This window comes from Hippocampus guttulatus, chromosome 7 (genome assembly GCF_054856545.1).
Source record: "Hippocampus guttulatus isolate MCC_2025c chromosome 7, RoL_Hgut_1.0, whole genome shotgun sequence".
Classification (NCBI taxonomy): Eukaryota; Metazoa; Chordata; class Actinopteri; order Syngnathiformes; family Syngnathidae; genus Hippocampus; species Hippocampus guttulatus.
In genome coordinates, this window is record NC_141267.1 from 17679629 (window position 1) to 17702011 (window position 22383).

Sequence of the window (22383 nt, forward strand, 5' to 3'; positions counted from 1 at the left end):
CTCCTATGCTAAGCTGCGTGCGTGATTCCAAGTTAAGTCCGATATGCAGGAAAAAAAACTGTAAGAGGAAAAAAAAAGTGAGTGCAGTAATGTGTTGTACCTTTGCACAGAACTTGAACATAAAATAACTTGAACATAAAGTTATTAAAGCAATGTGTTTTCTGGTTTGACTACTGTACATTGTTTTTAAATAATAGTTGTGTGATTTTTAATTTGTTAAATGAATTCATAAAGAAACTGTTTTCTTCGATGGCACAGCAACTTCAAAAGTCTCTCAAATGGAACCTTTCACGAGCCACTCGATGTCATGCATTACGCTGTCATTGGGAATAAGCTCAAGATCCAAAGCATGCCACAACATGTAGCTATATAATTAATGGTGAACTGTCATTGCCGTTGGTTGCCGTTTAAAATTAGTTCTAATATTTTTTATGAAAGATGTAATAAAATGCTTCATGGAAATTTCCCAATTAAAAACCTCACTTTCAAGTTTTATTTGTTCCGTCCCCAAGGTCCGAAGTCGAGTTAGTTGTACGTCAAATCAATTTACTGCATTGAAATGATTTGAAATGCCATTAGTCCATTCCAGACCACCCCCCTCACCCCAAATGCTAGTTTTGAAAAGTATTTTTCACAAAAAAATAACACGATATTGTAAAAATTATATAGTATGGTTACTGTATGTGCTCTGTTTGTGTTGGGGCGTGGCCAAAGGAGTGATGTCAAGAGCTGGACTTGTGAGCGTCAGGGCGTCATTTGTGGCCTACAGCAGCTCCTTGTGAGTGTTTTCATTTTGTATGTAGCGCTTCATTGGTTGGGATCAGTTACACGCGTCAATGTAGCAGTGAAAAGTCCAATTACCAAATATGGGCCCTCGTAGTTAAAAGGGCTACAATGTGTTTTTTGTCCACATACAGCCTAGCATTTGAGAGTTTCAGCATTTAAAGCTGCAAAAAGAGCAAATTGGATAGAAACGGTGGTGCAAAAAAAAAGCAGCGCTGCAGCTGCCATGATTCACATTCGGGTTTTGCGGATGAAAAGAGCAGCGAGCAGAGGCAGAGAAAGAGCAGCGGAGTGGCACTTTGATGAGTTGCGGTCGAGTGAAGCGGCGGCGACTGCCGCCGCCCACGGGCCTCAGTCACTCAGTCTACAAGGAGCGCGGGCAAAGGCCAGCGGCGTAATGAGGACGAGGACTGAGGAGGGGGATGAACACGTGAATTTAGCACACATTTATTTACAATACGCTTCTTGTTCTGAACATTGTTTTGAGTGTATATTTTCCGTACATCATCAGCCTTGAGAGATATTGCCAATCATTTTGATTTGACGTCACCTAAACGTCTCCAAACAGCATACAGGCGTACCTTATGAGCTGTCTTGTATTTCCTCTCTGGAACCGCTGTTGTTTACCAAGCAAATTCTGCCGTCTTCTTATCAGTCTCATTGGATTAGCATAATTAGGCCGGCCTCTGGCACCCAAATCTCGCCATCGTTAGCCTGGCCGATCTGTGAAGATGCCTGTGAAGGTGAAGAGGTTGCCGGGTGGTCGGATGAGGACAAATGATGTGTTGGTGGTGCGGAGGATCGGGGGCGGGGGTATTTGGAAGGTCACCATTAGGAGGTTGTATTTGCTGAAATTAAGCTATATTTAAATCGAATACATTCTCAAATTACATGTTTTTGATAGCACTCTCGCAATTCTTGCAACCTAAATGAGGATTAAAAAAATATGGTCAGTAAAAACTGGCATACTGCAGCACACAATAAGTGTACAAGTCGTCATTTGACAATTGAAGCGCCACTCTGTAGAAAATACAAAGTACATACAGTCAGCATTTTCTTCACAGACATCTTAATACAGTACAGTATATGCTCTCGTGACGCCTTGCAGTATTTGCATCCGCCCGATGGCCATCCCTGCGTTAACAAGCAAACACTAGGCTCTCACGGGCCGCCATTAGCGAGGCCGACAGATCAAGCGACGCTGATTGTTCACAACAACAAGACGCTGGCGGCGACCGAACCAAGGAGTCGGCATACACAAAGTATGACGAATAGGTTGCTGAACCGGGAAGGCAGCCTGCGAGTGTTTAGCGCTGATATGGAAATAGGATTACGCTTGTTATACCTCTAAGGGGGACGACAACGCAACAACATTCACCTGGCAACCACTATGTCTCTGTTTAGAAAATAAACAAACAAATAAATAATCCCTTCAAAGGGCAGGCAAGACAAGTTTGAGTTTACATAATCCAACGGTTTATCTTTTTCCTTTCAAGCTTCACTTCGGTTCTGACATACACTGTGTTCCAAATTATCATACGTGGAGGACGGAAGGTAAAAAGGTTTTGGAATTTACTTAATTCCACTTCTTGAAGCCACCATTATCACGTTTACATATACTCACACATATTTTGCATATGTAGATATTTCCTAACATGTACTGGAAGCTGCTGTGGTGTATATCTGTCACGGACCGCAATGGTATTGTCCCACATTGTTTATTTTTCACCTTTGTCATCTCCCTGCGATTGGCTGGCAACTGATTCAGGGTGTCCCCCGCCTACTGCCCGGAGATGGCTGGGATAGGCTCCAGCACCCACCGCGACCCTAGTGAGGATCAAGCGGTTCGGAAAATGGATGGATGGATGGATGGATGTCATTTATCCATTTATTTTTTTACTCCATCCACACCTGATCATGCGAACTGCATAGACTCATATATACCTGCAGAAACACGAAAGTAACGTCGGTCTGACTTTTTTTTTCTTTGAGCAATTAGCCCTTGCCGGCTCATGTGGCTATTTCATAGCCGTACACCAAGTATTACATCACCGTTAATGAATGCTCATGAAATCTGCTCCTTGTAGTTTATCACACCCCCTCCTTTGCCGCCCTCAATCCACCACATGTGCACTTTAGCTTCCATTTGCATAATCCATCTCGTCGTCGTCTTCCTTCTTTTCTTGCTGGTGCTTCATCCCAAAAATGTATACGCCTCACATTTGAGGAAACATAAAAGACAGCTATTAAACCGGATGCGATCAATTCATCGACCAACCAATTATGGCCTTTCAAACATCGGCCCAAATAAGCGTCCGAATGGCCGATATTTGCCCATCATTTTTACCCTTTTGTTCTGTAACCGTCTACAGTGCACAAGTACCACTGGTCTCATTATTTATTACGCGTAAATCTGTCAAGTTTTGCAAGGTGGTAGTTGGAGGACACCAAAAAGCAGGGAGGCAGGGAGGATCGGGGTGGATGGACCAAGATGTATTCAACAAAAATACAAACAGGAGTACACCGGAAAAAGCTAACTGAAGTACTCAAACAAGGTCCTGAAAAGCACAAGCAACCAAACTAGCAAAAAGAAAACGTGACAGGACCATACAGACACTCACAATGATCCAACCCAGACTGGACCGCGCAGGACCAAAGGCCTGGTCCCACTGCCACCCGTTCCGGCGGCGCGAGTGATGCGGCTGCCACTCCCAACTCCGGCGGTGCAAGTGTTGCGGCCACCCTCTGTCCCTGTTTCCGGTGATGCAAGTGTTGCGGCCGCCCCCCTGCTTTTTGTGGTCCTCCACCTACCAACACGCAAAACCTGACAGTATCCTTAAATATAGATGATGAAATGTGTCGATAGAGCTGTAGAATTACCTTGTCATTGGAAAAAATGTTTGCTCGCAATGCTTCGATGAGCAATGGATGTTGTGCGTGGAATTGACCTGGTTCCCTGATGGGTTCCATCCAATTAAATGAAATCGAGACGTCGACCGAATAGCTTTACATTTCTATTTCAAAGCAGGTGACAGATAGATTATAAGAACGCTAACAATGCCATTTTTTTCCCCCCGACACCCTAAAATAATGAAAACGAGACAAGGTGCCGTTTGCTTTGTGCACCCGGCGTAATGTGAGAACACGTGAATTCATTAAGACTCACGATGACCCGCTCGGATGAGCCATTTAGCTTCAACACACACTCTTGAAGCACCTGCGGGAAGAGAAGCAAATTAGCATTTCAAATAGGGATCACTTTAGGCCAGGCCACGCACCTTGAGATGTGTACGTGTGCATAACTACATGCACACACACTCATGGAAATGCTCACTTCATGGCTGAGCTTGAAGTATTGACAAAACATTACGCCTACATGCGTACACGTTTGGAGGAGAAAATAAAAGAAATCTAAATCCAGTGGAGAGGCCGAAGCTGACCGCAGCTGGAAAGCACTTGAATGTGACATAACACAAAGTACTCCCACGGCAACAATTTAAATCACACACCACTTTGATATGATCTAGCGGAGCTCAGCTTTAGTCCAGGCGTTGCTGTTTTCTAGCGTTTGGTCCACTTTCAAGCTTGTACGAAAATAAAAACCCAACTGTATCGCAACAGAAAAGTGCTCCCTGTTGGCGTGGGCGTCTGTGAGTTTCCACGAGTAGCCGTCCACAAAGCCACTCATTCCGGCATGCAAATGCTTCTCGCCGTGCTAAATCCATTATCACTTTAGCCTCCAGTCACCAGTTATCTTTGTTATCAGCCACGTGAAAAAAAAAAAGAAGAGACACGTTAGCTAAACGACTTTTATAGAGCGGATCGGTTTAAATGAAGGGAGGCATGACGGATGACGCTTCATCTTTATCAACATTCATTTATCATGCTGTCAAGAGCACAAGAGATGAAAAAATTTAGAGCCCTGTAAATGAAATCATTGTTGTCCTTCACAAATGTGACCAGTGGGATTAAATGTGTTAATACATCCAAACGTGTCAAAATACAAAGAAGCGGGGAAATTAAAAAAAAGAAAAGACAATTGTTTCTTGTTTCTTTATATTGCAAATTATTGGGAATGCGCCTGGAACATATCCTCCTCAATCCATGGGGATTCACTTCTAGAAATTACTTGAGGCACCTGAATGTCACGTATTTGTTTATACGCAATCATTCTTGACACGAAACACACACACAGAGTATGTCAATAGCCAAGCGTCACTGGTGAAGCGAGGGAAGCCTGTGTGGAGGAGAGCAGGAAGCCGTTGTTTCCCTCCTTCCATTCTTCCATCCCTCCTCTTCATCCGTTTTGCATCGAACGATTTTCGGCCAAATGACTTTTTAGCTTGCAGCCTCCGCATTGACGACCGACTGTAATTCCTGCCAACTCATCTTGTTTCTCTTCTTGCCGTGCGCTCAGATCTCGCCAGTCGTGTGCTGCGGTTAGGTGCTACGACGCTAACTCGCAACTCAAAATGCGAAGGTTTTGATTTGATTTAACACTTAAACTGCCACCATCATAACTTCCTTTTTTTTTTTGTTATACAGGTGTGTGCTTTCCTACCAAAATCCCATTCCTGTTGTATAATAACTGCCATGGTGAGCAAAGCGGAGGGAGCAGCACAATGTGCAATGAATGAATGATCATGAGGGATGGGGTGAGTACCATTACTAGGTATCAGTATCAGACTGATACTTATCCATGCCATTACACCAAAAAAAGTTTTGGTTGAATTTAGTCAATTTTATTTTGTCAAGTGGTTGCAAAAACCAAACTAATATAGATCCAGATTGATTTTTTTTAAAGTAGACCATATGTTGATTTTTTTGTTTTGTTTTAAATAGACTGTATGTCTACTTGAAAAATGTATCTGGAACTAGATGATATGATTTTTTTACAACCACGATGATAGAAAATTTTGAAAAACACTTAATTTTTTTCAGTGTAAAATGAAATGAATGTAAGTGACACTTGACTGAATGTATGAGGACTAAAAGACATAATGAGACCTCATTCAGGCTACCACCTCGGAAGTGTGTGTGTGTGTGGTGGTGTGTGTGTGGTGGTGGTCCCAGGAAGCCCCCCCACTCCACCCCAGGAGGCTTGGTTTGAGAAGGAGAGGAGATTGAGGTTGAGAATTGTCGTCTAAAGAGTTTAAATCTGGATAGGTGGAGGAGACGGGGGAGGTCCGGGGGATTTGTGCGTCAAAGGGTGGGGGGAGAGGAGGGAGGGGTCAGAGTGGTCCTTGGAGGGGCGGTCTGATGGTAATGAGTTGTTAATCTCAGAGGAGGACCACATCTATTCCAGGAAGTGGGAAACGTTCTATTCTGAGTTTTCGTCTGATGTTGCTTCTCCTCCCCTCAAAAGGGAAGTATATATTATATATTTATATATATATATAAATATATATATTTACGGGGCGGGGGGTGCAAACTATCCAGGTGTTTGTATTGTATCCCCATTTAGTGGTAGCTGTTCCCACAACTCTTAACTCCGATTAAAACCCTAACTTGAAAACCGAATCTTGATTTTAAACCCTCGTTTGAAACCCGAAACATGACTTGAAACCCCATACACAAGCTTGAAGTCCTACTTTGAAACCCTAACATTTACCTGAAACTCTACTTTGAAAACCTATGACTTGAAACCCTACTTTGAAACTCCAGCACTGATTTTTAACCCTACTTTGAAACCCCAACTATGGCTTGATCCCCTACTTTGAAACCCTCACACCGATTTAAAATGCTACTTTAAAACCCTATGAATTGTAACGTTCTTTGAAACCCAAACTATGACTTGAAGCCCTACTTTGAAACTCAAACTATGATTTAAAACCCTCCTTTGAAACCCAATCTGACCTGAAACCCTACTCTGAAACCCTATGACCCGAATGATGATGACTCAAAACCCTAACTTTATGCCCCACTTTAAAGCACTAAACCTGACTCGAAACTCCAACACTGATATTTGAACCTACTTTGAAACCCTAACTATGCCTTTAAACCGTACTGTGAAACTCTTAATATACCGGTAACTTGAAAGCCTATATTGGAACCGTATTCAGAGATTGAAACCCTACCCTGAAAACCATACAGCTGATTTAAAACCATACTTTGTAACTTTAAACTCAACTTGGAGCCCCAACAAAGACTCAAAACCCTAAAATGAACGTTCATACCCTAATCTTACCTTCAAACACAAACCCTTACTTGAAATTCACACCCTGACTTAAAAATGGGTTACTGCGTTTTGGAAGCTTGCTGTAATGAGGCAGGCAGACTAACAGACAGACACTTCACATCAACTACAGGGAACACAATGTACCAGAGGCACAACAGCATTGCTCAGGATAACGCGCGTGTGTGTGTGTGCGTGCGTGTGTGTGCGTGTGTGTGTGTGTGCATGCGTGCACACTTGGTCTGATCCCGTTATTTCTCTAAGGGGGTTGTTAGTTCCTGAGCGTAAAGCCCATATAGACTATCTAATGCGATAAGCCAATCACACGCACACACTGCACCGGCCTCCCGGGGCTGCACACGAGCAGTTTCAAGTGTGGACTAGCATGCTTAGCGCAAGCGCGTGTACTATAAAAGGCAACGAAGCGGCCCGGCCCGGTTTAATGGAGGCTGAAGCCGACATCCGCGGAGGTCGACGTGTGCGCCAAATGGGACGCTCGCCTCACTTGGCACGCCGTCTCGCTTCTCTCGTCTCATATAGTGGATTCAAAATATGACAAAAGTGACTTTTTTTAATGGCTTGCGTACAGATAGTTGAATCTCTGGAGTGCCTGTCTAGTGTAAAATTAAACAATCAAGTAAATCTTGAGTTTCTGGAAATGATCAAGATCTCTTGTATTTGCCAGAATTACTGTATGACGTCAAATTTTCATTTACTAATAACCACACCTCACCTTCACCAACAACAGCAGCTTGACCAATGGCTTAATTAACCAAGACCCAGAGACACTGTATTTTTTTTCTCATCTTTGTGTGATTCTCTACTGACATTTTTTTCTGTGCACGTTAACCTTTTTATTGGCCAACTTGCACTGAATCCCTTTTCCACCGGATATGTGATTTTAAGATTGCGTTCCTTTCTTATGAATTATTACTTGGATCAGCACCTTGCTCGCTGGCTGACTTGGCAGTACTGTACCTTATCTTCCATCCCATGCTGATGTTTTGGTGTCTCAGAGAGGTAAAAAGAAAGTTTTTAGAACTAGTTTCTCGCCTTGCCTCACCCCGCCTCACATCTGGATTTTGGCCTGTTTTACTGACACTTCTCTCCCCCTCCTCCTCTGAGAGCAGGCAGAACGATGATGAAGAAAACTACCCATACTGATTAATTAAACCTACCACGAAATGGGTTACAAGGTTATCCATATAACAGTGGTGGAAAATAATGCAGCGGGAGAGTGGTTGTTTCACAACCCGCCTACTGCCCGAAGACAGCTGGGTTAGCTCCAGCACCCCTCGCGACCCTAGTGAGGATAAAGTGGTTCGGAAAATGAATCAATGAATGAATGAATATGATATAGAGGCCCGTTTTTATACTTGAAGGTACGTTAAATGGACAGATGACGATGGGAATCAATGCTCAGGACAAGCTCAGTGAGAGTAGCAATTGGGACAGTGTTGTCGGGCCCCATCCAGCAGATGGTGCTGTAGCAAGTGTCAGTAAGAAAGGGTTGAAAAAGCATTCTTTGTTCCACTGCTCATCCGTCTTTATTGCTCATGATACATGGTGTGCAAAAATTGAAGAAGACTCTCAAAGACAAGACAAAAAAGCAACATCGGCAGACATATGGTCCTCCAAGTCAATACACACGCACAAACACACACACTTCATCACACACGGAGTGGGGACCGTTTGGTTGTGTTGCGTTCAAGGACCATGTAAAAGTTTTGTATTGAAAGGAAACTTATGTAAAATTATATTAACTTATTTTAAATTAAAAAAAAATACTTTCATGTGCTCAGGTGTTTCTAAAGAGACCACAAATTAGCTGTTTTTATGTTTTAGGGGAAAATAAACTATAATAAAATGAAATGAAAAATAAATTTTACAACTAAAGTAAATTACATCAAAATCTGGATTAATTAAAACTAGGTGGCACGGTGGTCAACTCGTTAGGACGTCCACCTCACAGTGCAGAGGTGCAGGGTACGATTCCCGCACTTCCTGTGTTTGCACGTTTTCCCCGTGCCTCCCACATTTAAAAATATGCATGGCAGGTTAATGGAACACTCTAAATTGTATAAGTTGTAAAGTAATAAGTTGTTCCTCGATGTGTGTCCTGTAATTGGTTGTCACCCAGTTCAAGGTGTCCCCTGCCTACTGCCTGATGACGGCAGGGATAGGCTCCAGCAAGCCCCTCCACTCTTGTGAAGATAAGCAGATTAGAAAAGGCATGGATGGATATTCAAAATAATTTCTAATACAGAAAGAAAAATGCTTGTAATGTTAACCAAAGGTGAAAAAAATAGATACTTCCAGCCGGATCCCAGCCATAACTAATTACATTTTTTTTTCTTTGCCCTAAGCCCACCGTGCCAATATTTCCCATGGTTATTGTTTAAGGACATTCCTATGGGGTCCTGCTCGCTGACAACCAAACGGACTTGGTGGCGGTAATCACATGGAGGCAAATAACTGATTTTGTGGGTGAACTCGTCGTGAATCAATGGTCAAGGCAGCTCAATGGGATGTGTTGTGATTGTGTTGCCCCACTTATACACGCCACCAACCGCACACACGCACGCACACGGAAAGCACGCGTATAGACCGAGGTCAGCCGAGCCCGTCGCTTAGAATCCCGTTGAGCTCGGCGACGCACTCTAAGCACTCTGACGTGGTCGCTCTGTGTTAGCCTGATCTACTTCCTCCACCAGGTTGGCATCCGGGAGATAGCCACGTGTCAAACACACACACATACACACACTCACACGTTTCCGTACACCCATGCGACGTTAAAGGTAGCTTGCACGTGTTTTTCTGTTGTTTTACATTCATCAGTTTTTTTTTTGTTTGTTTTTTTCGGGGTTTTATGTTTTTGGTTCGAGGCATATGTTTTGTGTGTGTGTTCATGGAAAGCTGCATGAGCATTTATTTTGTATCCTTGAATAGTGTACTAGTAGGCTCTTTGTCTTTAATATACCAACTGTGTGTTATGAACAATGTTTTTGGATGACATTTCTGCACACTCGGAGGACTACTTTGGCCTATCGGACAACCACTTTACTCGTGAAGCAAAACTACTAGTGAGCATTATGGTGCTACTAGTGGAGTCCAGGAGGCTACTAGTTCTAGCATAAATAAAAAGACATGAGATGTCAGAATTGGACTGAGCAGTTTTACTGTTGAAGAATTTATTCAATATCCGACTAGTGCGTGGAACTGTCCATGAACTAGTAGACACTTATTCCTTACTAGTAAGGCAATTCAGCACACTAGTAGAACTCTGTTGCTAGTGAGACAAAACTGTGCACCAGTTGACACCTGCATGCTACTAGTACTACTACTAAATAGTAGAATTTTATAATGACACTAGTTGTACTAGTAACACGCTGTAAACTAGTTTACAGTTTTGCCTCACTAGTAACATGTTGTTGCCTTGATATCCAGTTTAAGGTCCATGTACAAGTACGGTATGCTCTGTGACACGAGTAGGACAACCATTGTACTTGTAACTAGTTGGGATTTTGGTGTTACTAGTAGGACCCAGGTGGCTAGTAGTGCGTGACACATGTCTACCTGCATGTTGTAGTTGGGCGTAGGAGTTTCACTATTGCAGCACAGTAGTTTACTAGTAAGGTTTAACTGCATACTATTTGGCCAAAGGTGCCTCTAGTAGTGGAAAAAAAACATTACTCTTTAAAATGTCATTCTACTAGTTTTCTACTATATTGTCTTACCAGTGAGGGTAAAGAATGTTCTAGTACTTAAGCTGCATATCATGGATACTGAATAAAAACTCAAACGGATTTTCATATGTTTTGAGGTGTCGTTGTCAACCGGGGGACGTATTGTTAAGTAGGAAGTGTGTTTTGTGTGTGTGTGTGTGTGTGTGTGCGCATGTGGGTTTCATTCAAATGTCTTCTTACCATCCATCACACAAGTGTTGCCGAGAGCATCAGCCCAGTGACAAAAAAAGCTCTTGTGAGTGAGAATTTAGTAGGATATGGTACACAATTCAATTTAAATCTCAGTCAAATTATTTAATTTGATCCGACCGGGAGCTACTAATTGATGAAATATATGATGACTGCAGCTAAAATGATTTTTTTTTTTGAAAGACCATGTTAAAAAAAAAAAAATTACAAAATTAAATAAAATCCAATTAGATCTCATTTTAAAAAAATCACACAGTAAAGCAAAGTCGTAAAAGTACTACTAATTAGCAAATAGTGTCACAATTGATATGGAAATAATAATAAAATAAATATACATTAATCGAAAATGTAAATTGCACTACGGAATAAAATACATCTTATTCAAATTGAATGTAAGAAGTAATACATTATCATGAACATTTATTGAAATAAATTGTGATAATACAACAAACAACATTTATGTAAAGCTTTGTAATTTTGTAAAGTAATTTAAAAAGTGTAAGTGCTTTAGGGTTTAATTAGGTTTTTGGGGTTTGTTACTTTTTCGAAAATCCTACTAAATTCCCAAGAGATGGTGTTTGTGCTGTGGGTTAGTGCTCTCAATAATCTTGAAAGCAATCCCTATTCTCGAGGTAAAAGCATATAGCTAAACGTTTGTTTTACACACACACGCACACACACACAGTTGAACACACACACACACACACACATACTGTCCTTGTGTTGAGGAGTATGTCAACAGTATGAGGCTGTGTTCGGAATCATTCACTTGCTCCCAAATCACCATTCAGTGTTCCCTTGAATTTTCGCAGATGTAATTTATTCATTAATTTTTTTTATAACCTATCATCCCTTATTCGCCGTAAAACTCACCTATTTGCTGTTTCTAGCTCAGACCAAGTCCTGTTTAAAAGTAACGACTTTCTGACATCTTGTGGCATCTGTAGGCAATTGTAAGCCTTTTTGGAGGAGCTACAAGTATTTGCAGATTATCGTGAGGTTTTTTTTTGGGGTGTGTTTTTGTTGTTGTTTTTAATTCTGACCTATATAAGCTTGTGCCATACGGTGTAATTTATAGTGACATTTCATAAAATAAATTCCTCCTATTGCTAAACCTAACCTTGAATTCATGAATATTACTACATATTATTATTACTATTATTATTATTATTGTTACGAAAACCTGAAGTGTATCTTCAGGATCAGCACAAGAAATCAGTTAGAAAAGTTTACTTGCATCTCTGATGGGGAAAAAAAAATCGTAAAATGTTGTTGACGTGTGTAATTTAACTTCTGAATACAGTCAATTATGCAACATGGGTTCATGATTGTGTGCAAGCATTTGCAAGATGCGTGATGTTGATGCTTTATGATCGCCTCTGTTTTAAGTGCTGTAGCACCGTCTGGTGGTATCTTGGGAAGGAGCTGTTGAAGTGAGTTGAGGCATTTCATTTGGCCAAAGGCATTCCTTTGCCACCATCTTGTGTCTTTTGGAGGCAACTATAGGACAATATAAAACGTATACAGGGGTCAATTATTCCTGGATTTTTGCAATTCCTCTCATGGCTTCGCTTGGCCATTTCTAGTGACCACTCCTTTTCCTGATGCATTGTGGGATATAACCTACACTTGCTAGACATTTCGACCAACATGGCCAATTGGCAAACTCGCTTTTTAGAGCACTATACAGCGGGTAGAGAGTGATTCCGAGCACAGCCAAAATCCACGGATGGGAGTCTTTGGTCTCAGAGTCAACGGCGGCCTCAGACCTGCACGCCAGGCTTGCGCACGTCTCCATTTCCCTGCTTGCCCCCGCCACCCCCCCTGCTGTCTTCGTCGTCGGTGTCCAGCTCCTCGCTCTTGCGTTTGCTGTAGCGCTCGTACAGCACCATGAGCACGCCCATCACCCACGCCGACACCGTGCCCGCCGAGAAGATGACGAAGCCGATGGCCACGAAGAAGAGGTAGTCCCAGTAGCCCAGGCCCTGGTGGCAATCCGCGCGCAGCTGCATGCCCAGCTCGGCCAAACGCCGACCCGTCAGCTCGGCCGGGCTCTGGCACACCGTTTGGCCCTCGTCTGGAGAGAGAGTGAATGGACGCGTTAGCATATTTGCACATTTGAACGGATTTGCAACTACGTTCAAACGAGTTTGCCTGTCTAAATTGTTGACCCCACATTGTCAGTTTCACACCTCCGTAGATAACAGCTTTCCTCTGATTGGTTAATTTCCATTACGGGAGCGCATTGAGTCCACCGTGTCTCTTCATTGTTTCGGCTCCATTGAAATTTAGTTGGCGGAATTGTTTTTTTTTTTTTCCACCTCCATTGGGACGCCGCGTGACCTCGCAGGTGCATGGAAGTGTGACTAAGCAGTACGAATGAATGGGTGGGCCTCATTGTATATTGTACACATCGTGTCAGTCTATTCCTCAATACCTCGAAGATTGACAGCTGATTCCTAATCATACCTTGACCCAAACGTTTTCAGTTTCCAACCAAAATAAAATACATTTGTCTCACCGTTCCCTCACCTTTGGAGGGGGTTGATGTGCACATATGCAGTGCTGAGGGCATTTGTGTTATATTTCAGCCTAAAATTGGGAATTAAGTCAAAGTCACAAGGGTACTTTCATCCATCAATGGAACAATCAGATGCAAGAGAATAATCGAGGAAGCAGGTTTTTTTTTGTCCTTTTTATCATCTCATCTAACTTCATCACTCATTAGCAACATCCTAATTGACATCCTCATCATCACCCGGCCCCCCCTCCATCCTCCCTTCATGCTCAGTTGCCTCTGCGAAGAAAAATGACGTGAGAGGATGAAGGAGAGGAAAGGCAATTAGTCAGAGAGAGAGCAGCGGACAAATGTCCAATTTATGTTTTTTACGGACTCCATAGCCAATGATTCAGTTTCAGCGCTCTGAGGCAGAAGTGATTGATTGTGCTTTGTAAAGTTTGGTCAAGCAAGTCTTTCCATAATTTGTTTTCTAATTACTGTAATACAGATTGTATAGTGAACATTTAAACAGCATTTTTTTCCTTTGTTCTCTTTGGGGCATTTGTATTAAATTAGTTAACCCTTTCATGCGGCAATAATGATAACTTGTAACCTGATGATAACATGATAAACTGTCCACTGTAGTAGCCGCTGTACCTGAAAGAGTTAATATTTCACACAGCCCATTTTCTGAAAGAATGCAAAAAAAAAATCTAAATTCCTTTAAAAGGGGGTTTTATTATTACTATTATTATCAATATTATTTGATGTGATTTGAACAGACAGAAAGTGCAGTATGAATTATGTTTGAGTATCTGCATGCGCCTTTAAGAGGCGGAGCCTGTTAGCTTGGATTAAACGGTGGCACGAATGATAAATTTTGATATAGCAGACGTGTACTGCCCATTATCCATTTTTCAGTCATACAGACTATTCTTACCCCCCCCCCCCCCCCCATATAAAAAACCCACCAGAGAGGGGAGTCTGGCCACTTTCCTTTTGGCTGATGGCTCACCACACTGTCCATTAAAGTGCACTCAGACATCAGGAAGGCCAAAGGGTCCAAACATTGCAAATGAAGGACGGAGGGATGAACGGTCAGGAACAATCTACCCCAGTACGGATCTTGGTCTCGACAGTCTTTGTCTTCCTGTCTCCTCCTCGCAAACACACTCCTCCCTGATACGCCTGACACTGTCACTTCAACCCTGTCTTTTTTTTTTTCACCCTCCATCTGCATCCTGTGACGCTGATGCATGGCCTTATATGAAAATTACATTGTGGGATGCTACAGTACTCTCTTTGCTGTTACAATTTGTGTGTAGCCTCAAGTGAAGGTGGTTTTGTGCTGAGTAATTTCATTTCTGAATACAGTCATTTGTTGAACGAGGTTTGACTACAACCACTAGGCGACCGCCATATTGTGATTATACTATTGCGAAACAACAAACCTCTTGGAATTCTGTGCAGGTTTAAGGACAAATGCAAATGACTACGTAATGAGTTCGATCCAAGGTTATCAAACACTGCCCACATCAATACCACCCAACACCCCTCCCCACACACACACACACTTTATTTGCTAGATTTTAATTCCAACTTGATCAGCTCCATCAACTGCTACAAAGGAGGACAAATGAGTAGTGCTAGACGTTTTCGACTGGACTTTAGTGCGTGACAGATAAGAGCGCTGACAAGTGCCGCAAATGCCAAGGACATCCCTGACAGTGACAGCTTTTCCTGGCCTGACTGATGGGAAGTGGGGATAAAAATGTAAAAAAACCCCCCAAAAAACTGTGAAAAAGAAAGTGACAAAGAAACAGAACTCAATTATGTCTCTGTTTAACAGAGGTGGCAAAAGTACACACACTACTTAGAGCTAAGTATGCTGTGAGCATCCGGCGTTAGCTTTCAACATTGCCTATGATGTCAGCCTCCAAAGTTAGTAACATTACCTGAAATATTAGCTTCCAATGTTATGTTCAATGTTTCCTGACAATGTCAACTACAATATTAGCTCCATCCTTAGTTGCCAATTTTAGCTTGTATGTTAGCGTATGAAGTTAGCTTCCAATTCGACCTCTGACCTTAAAGCTAAGTAAGATTAACATTAGATTCCAGAGACGATTACCTGACAGCAATTTTGACAAATGAGTTATTGTTAATTCAAAAAACGTTTTTTTTTTTCATCCAATCCATCGATTAATCAAAAAAACCCCAGACAGATTTATCTATTATTAAAATATTTGTCAGTTGCAGCCCTACTTCCAACATTACCTCTAACATTAGCTTCAACGTTAATTTCCAATGTTGGCTACAAATAATCTCGATGATTAGCGTCCAACGTTAGCCCTAAAGCTATCTTTAAATGTTAGCGACGTTAAATTGATTATCTGTGTGACAGATAGGAGCGCTGACAAGCAGTGCAAATGCCAAGGATGTCCCTGACAGAGACAGCTTTTCCTGACAGACTGACTGATAGGAAGTGAGGATAAAACGAATAGAAAAAGACATGAAGTGACAAAGAAGCAGGACCCCTTTATGTGAATGATGTTTAGAGGTGGCTAGAGCACTCACGCTTTGTCGCATACTTTGATACTAACTCAACTCCGCAAGTAAAATTCTAAAATTAAAGACTTTTTAAAATCTAATCTGCCATTACCGTATGTACTCTTCTCTCATATGACACTACTTAGGACAAGTGTAAAAGAAATATGTGGAAGGGATAATCAACAGACCTCTGTTAACGCTGAATTGCTAACAAAAAGTAAGAAAACTAATGGTGTGAACTTCGTTTTGTTTGACTTATGTCCCCCCCCATCCCCCCACGTCACAATCAAGTGATTATCTAAAGCTGGAGGGTTTGAAATCTGCGCTGATGCTATCAAGGAGCTTAAACGCAATCATCACGGCGCCTAAGAATAGTTGACCTTTTCCGCATTCACGCCTTCGCTCTCGTTCTTGAACGTGAGTCAGAACGCCGTCGTCCTCCTTTTTCAGCTTCTCCATAGCGGCTCCTCTTCCTCTGGCAGAAGATAAGTGCAGAGCCACAGTGAAGGTCGGCTCGCAGCAAAAAGCTGTTATCGCTTCATTTTTTTTTCATTTATTCTCCCTTCAGCCCCTTTTCACTCTATTTCACTCAACCATCCTCCCGTTTGGCTCTTAACTACTTGGAGAAATGGAGTGATATGTATGCCCCTCTTGAACCGTTATGCTGTAGGTCAGTTTCTTTTCAAAATGCCATGCCTATGTGGGTTTTCTCCGGGTGCTCCGGTTTCCTCCCACGTTTCAAAGATATGCATAGTAGGTTAATGGAACGCTCTCGTCTAAACTGTCCCTAGGTGTGATTGTGAGCGCAAATGGTTGTTCGTCTATGTGTTTCCTGCAATTGACTGGCAACCAATTCAGGGTGTACCCCACCTCCTGCCCAAAGACAGTTGGGATAGGCTCCTGGACGCCCGCAACCGTTGTGAGGATAGGTGGCTCGGATAGTGGATGGGTGGATGGATATGTGTGAGTGAAACCTTCGGGTGGTACATTTGCGGTCGTTTTGAAAAGAGGGAAAAAAATCCCTCCCTTGTCCATATGTTGAATTTTGGCAAGGCTGCACAAGTAGGCCAGTTGAATTTGATATGCGTCCAATGTGATGAATAATTTATGCTGCGGCTGTATTGAATGATGCAATTGTCTTTAATGAATTTAAGTGGTGGCCTCTTCCCGACCCTGTTTTGTCCCACATGCTTTGTTTTGTCACCCCACCACGTCTTGTCTCTCGAGTTCACTGCAGATAAGTCCACTTTCACTTCTTCCCTCAGAAGTGGAAATAACATCTCTCAAATAGTGACATACTTTGTGCACGTCTTGATGCAAAGCGCTTGTCCGAATCGGGCCATTCGACCGTTCACTGACAATTAGCGAGACAGCAAGAGAGAGCAACGCTGTAGGCGCAGAGAAATAAATAGAATGGAGACACTCCACGGAACCTTTTCCTTCAATGAGTATTCACATAAATCGTGGACACTTTAGTAACTTTACAGGGTGCCTATAAGGGCAAAGGGAAAAAAGGTCACAAAAAACCTGCGACATAGTAACTACTACTAGTTTCCAGTGTAAGCTGAAGCTAATAGCTTTCAGCATTGGGTTCCAAAGTCAGCTTCAAAATAACATTAATTTCCAGCATAAGCTTCAACAGTAGCTCTAATGTTAGCATTCAATGTTAGCTTCAACATTAGTCTCCAGAAATCATCTCCCAATGTTACTTCTTATGTTGGAGCTAAGGAAGACCGACAGCCTGCAATGTTAGCGCCGACATTAGCTTCCAGCATCATTTTCAATGTTAGCTGTTATCTTCTAAGACCAACGTTTGCTTCTGATGTTAACATCCAATATAAGCTTCCAATGCCAACTCTGATTTTAGCTTCCAATGTAAAATTAGAGGTAATGAAAACTAATGTTAGCTACCAAAGTTAGCTACAACATTAGCCTACAATGTAAATTTACCATGCTGCTTTCTTGCACTCCTTGCCTGCCCTCTCCTGAAATCTTCTATCACGCTGCTGTTTGCTGTCAACCCGGCTGGTGATCACCATATATCAGACACTCATAACATACTCAACGTTTAATTACCACATTAATTATTTTTAAGCGTCCTTGGGTACAAAGTTGCTATATAAATCTAACCAATGATTATTAAAAGCCAATTAAAAAGTACACTGTGTGTTTTAAAGCGCTCGACTGCTCTTCTGAATCCTGCCCCAGTCAGGCCCTAAAAGTGATTCCCTGGATCTGACATTGCACACACTAAGTGGAGTGTCTTTAAAGACAACTCTCATCAGTGGAAGCACATTATTTGACCAGCACCATCATTAAATCACGTGAATGAGGAGAGGAGGTGAAGTGTGCAAGAAGGGATCGAAAAGGAGAACAAAAGGACACTGTTGCCAGTCCTCGAGTGCCTTAAGCCAGTGGGTCTGAAATTAGGCTCTACCAGCTGTAGTTTGGGGCCCCATGAAACAATTTTACATGAATTATGTCGTATTATTAAAAATAAAACACACATTGCTCCACTTTGAGCCAGTTCAAATCTCTGATATCTTTGTAATGTATCATCACATTCAGTAAATCTGCCATCACTTCATTAATAGAGTTGAATTGATTTTAAGAACTTTTTATTATTGATTGATTGATCTTTTTTCATCAATATATTTTTCCATGAAAAAAAAAGTTTAATATCACCAGAACAAAGTTGTATTTAAGTTGTATTTTTGAAAATCAGTTGTGACTTTTGACAACTATTCCGCTGTAAAACTTCAAGCTTAAAATCACAATTTCTGACTTTTGACTTTTTATCCCCCCCCCCAAAAACCTCTCTAAACTTCTAAAATGTATGATTTTATTGGGGCTATTCGCCGTTTCCTTTCCCTCACGTTTCCTTTCTACAATGCCCTATGATGCCACCAGATAGCGCCAAAGTCTGAGCAAAAAGTCGTGCTTTGGCACCATCTTGTGGCAACTTGATGCCGAATGGAAAATTTTCGTGAGAATTATCAGGATTTGGCGGAATAAACAAGAAATTCCGAAATAGAAATTTTCCACCTGTTGGCAGCCCTACAAGTAACTATGTTGAAATAAGGGGCGAAGCTTCTTTTTGACGCTGTTTTATTGAAAAGTCGTGCTTTGGCGCCATCTCGAGGCCTCTATAGACAATTATAAACTCTTTTTTTTTGGGGGGGGGGGGTCAATACCATTATCTGCAGCAAGGCTCTCTCCCTATCCCCCATGAATAGTGAGGGATTACTGTGCATGGGGTTTAAATTGCGTTGGGATTATATACAGTATCTCTATATGGGTCCTTGGAAAATCTTTCTCCCACGTGAAGGGGGGTCTCTAGAGCAAAACCCCTGCCTTAACCACTGACTGGCTTCACACACATAATCAGCATTAACATTGATCCCACGCCCCACTCTCCATCAACAATGCCCCATGGGCTCACCTTCTCACGCTGGCTTCATGTCGTACACACGTTGCGCTAACGGCGCGATAAATTTGCCGCTATCTGAGATTAAACTGCAGCCGCAATCACATCATCTTAATGAGCTGACGTGACAACGCGTAATATGGAGACCTTGGAGTGTCTTTGGAATACTTTTCGCAGTAATAGCTTCTTACACCAGAGGTGTCCAAACTGGGTCCTCAAGGGCCAATGTGCCACCTCTGATGCAACACACCTTGATTAAAATGATCATAAACGCGATCTTGCTTCTTCAGAGCTTGCTGATGATCTGATCCTTGAAATCAGGTGTGTTTGAGCAGGGAGAGATGGATGACCTTGAGGACCGAGTTTGGACACCCCTGCCTTACACGCTGGCTATTTTAAAGGCATTTTTCTGTGTGCTGTACTGTGTGTCAGGTAACTTCCTGTGAATTTGCCAACTTGGCACTTAGCACATGATACTGATGCTTTTAAGACCCACTTTGATGAGTTATGTCAAGCCCGAAGTAGAGACATGGGGGCCATTTGCGGCCTGCTGCATGCTTTTTACTGGCTCACTGCGTATTTTAGAGGTTGGAGATCGAAAGGTTACGAAAAAAAGTATGTTCAAAGACAAAAAAAAATTGATGATGCCCGTGGAAATACACCGGGCATCGGGGAAAATTTTCCACATTTTCTTGAAATTCCCGACGGCCGCCCTGCCCCTAGACGCAACAGAGGGGCGCTGTCGAAGTGTTGAGAAGTTTAACACTCAAGACTCACAGGCCACGCCCCTTAACAATCCAATTAATTGAAATGCATTGAAGTAACTCAATCCGGCAAGAAGTACCACTAGTCCCAATGCACACTTTAATCCATCTTCCATTAATTCTGTCCATCCCCTTGCGCACTGGCAATCAAAAATCAAGGCCCACCCCCTTGGCATTGATAGCAACCGTCACTGGCGGCATCTAATTATCTCAAAGCGGCGAGCAGCAACAGCCGTGTGAGCTCAAACATCAGACACAGCAATAAATTTCTGCTCTATTGCTGCACTTGGAATGTTTTAAGTGCTGGAGCGAGGGCCACCTGTCAGGACCTGGAAAGTTCAGTTCTGTCACATCTTCCTACAATACTTCAGGTCGTCATTATGTGTGTAGAATTATAAGGAAACAAAAATCTTGAGTCCATTGAGAATAAGGCTGTAACAAAATGTCGAAAATGCATGCACTGGAAATATTTTAAGACTTGAACATTTCCTTCATCCATCCTCACCTTGGAACTTGAAGTTCTCGATCTGGACCCAAAGGCAGAGGTCCTCTGTGTCGCAGTCGCACCTCCACGGGTTCCCGCTGAGTCCCACCGACCTGAGGGCCGGCAATCCGATCAGACCGCTAACGTTGAGGGCGGTCAGGTTGTTCCGGCTCACGTCCAGGACCTGCAATGCCGCGTTCTCGGCGAAGGCGTCGGCGTGGATCTCCCTGAGACCCGGGTTGTCCGTCAGGCGCAGCATGACCAGTGATCCCAGAGGCCCAAAAGTCCGCTCATCGATCTGCAGCAATGCGTTGAAGGACAGGTCCAGGTAGGCCAACTTGTGCAGGTTCCCGAAGGTGGACTCTGAGATCTCCGCGAGGGTGTTGTTGCTGCAGTCCAGGTAGACCAGATCAGACAGGTAGTTGAGCTGCAATGCTGGCAGGTCCCCAATGCGGTTGTTGGAGATGATGAGCTGCCGGGTGGCCAGGGGAAGATCGGCGGGGAATTGGGTCAGCTCTCGCCCGGCGCACTGGACCACCAGCTGGTCATCGCACACGCACCTAGGATTTGAGCAGTCCAGGAATTTTGTTGGAAAAAAAGTTGGAAACGTGCCATTGGAATGAGCGGGAATTAACCAGAATTTGCCGACCAAAATGAAGCAGTGGTTGTTTTTTGGGGAGGGGGTTTTGCCGCCTTTGCAGTGGTAGAATGTATTCTGTTACATCGCAATGTTGATTTGAATGTGACGAATTGTTCAGCCCCAATTATGAAGCATGAGTCCTTTGATTTTTTTGTTTGTTTGTTTTTTTTTGCTTTGGGTTGCGAGGCATAATTTAGGGAGCCAATTTTTTTTAGTTTGAGTAAGCTTTGAATATGCCACCACTGGAATGAAGTGAGAAAAGAAATTGAGACATTAAGTCATTCAATGCCAAGGACGTTTGCTTTTTTTTTTCAGAATCCACACAGTCCGTCATAATGTATTTTTATTTATTTATTAATTTGTTTGTTTATTTTACATTTTTTTATATTTCTTGTTCCCGAAAATCCAAACTTAACTTTTCATGGAAATTGACCAAAAACTACCCAGAAATTTCCCGGAAGATTTTATCGCAACCCAAAACGCACCTGTCGGGGCAGCCGGCCGTCAGCGCCGGCGAGGGGGCCGCCCCCATCACGTAGACCAAGAGGGACAGGAGCCGCAGGGAGTGGGCACCGGGCTGGCGGGGGACACGCATGACGGGGGCCTGAGCCCGGAGCGTCACGGAGCGGGGACGCCGCCCCTGGTCATCTCGGCCAGGCTCTCGGGATCCAACTTGTCGGGATCCAGCCTCTCCTAGTTAGTTATTTCCAGACAGGCGACACCCCGGTGGGCGAGCTTAGTGGACTTTGCCCCACCGAGCCACTGAATCACCCCCGCGGTGACTCATGCTGGTGACTTAGTTGTCCCCGGCTGAGTGCATGACGAGGGCGTCGGTTCCTGAGCCGAAGGGATGACCCGCGCATACTTCTCCCGATCCGGGATGAGCCGTCTTTTCGCTCCTGCTGAGCGGCACTTCTTTTCGATAGAGGACGCAAGCTGCGCGATGCGTCCTTCCCACTGCTCGGTTCCGTGCACTACTGATGCTCCTGAGTGCGAACTGCCTCTCTGAGCGCTTATGCACGTGACCACCAGTGTGCGTGTGTGTGTGTGTGTGTGTGTGTGTGTGTTTGAAGGGATAATTGTAGGACTGACGTAATCAGGTGTTCAGGCATGCACAAGACCGAC

The 22383-nt window shown here is 43.1% G+C and overlaps 2 protein-coding genes across 2 annotated transcripts in view; one reads left to right on the forward strand and one right to left on the reverse strand.

The window, feature by feature from the left end:
* Positions 1-5420: 5420 nt before the first annotated feature.
* The window catches only part of echdc2 (enoyl CoA hydratase domain containing 2), a 28434-nt gene continuing 11471 nt past the window's right edge, over positions 5421-22383 (forward strand). The window contains exon 1 of the mRNA XM_086115364.1: positions 5421-5438. Within this exon, the coding sequence (XP_085971490.1) occupies positions 5421-5438 (18 nt within the window). The remainder of the gene's footprint in view (positions 5439-22383) is intronic.
* lrrc52 (leucine rich repeat containing 52) lies at positions 8480-22227 on the reverse strand. Its single transcript, XM_086116457.1, has 3 exons — positions 21744-22227; positions 20640-21178; positions 8480-12970 (listed from the first exon to the last, which is right to left on the reverse strand). The coding sequence occupies exons 1-3, from the start codon at positions 21851-21853 to the stop codon at positions 12657-12659; spliced, it is 963 nt and encodes a 320-aa protein (XP_085972583.1). The 5' UTR covers positions 21854-22227; the 3' UTR covers positions 8480-12656.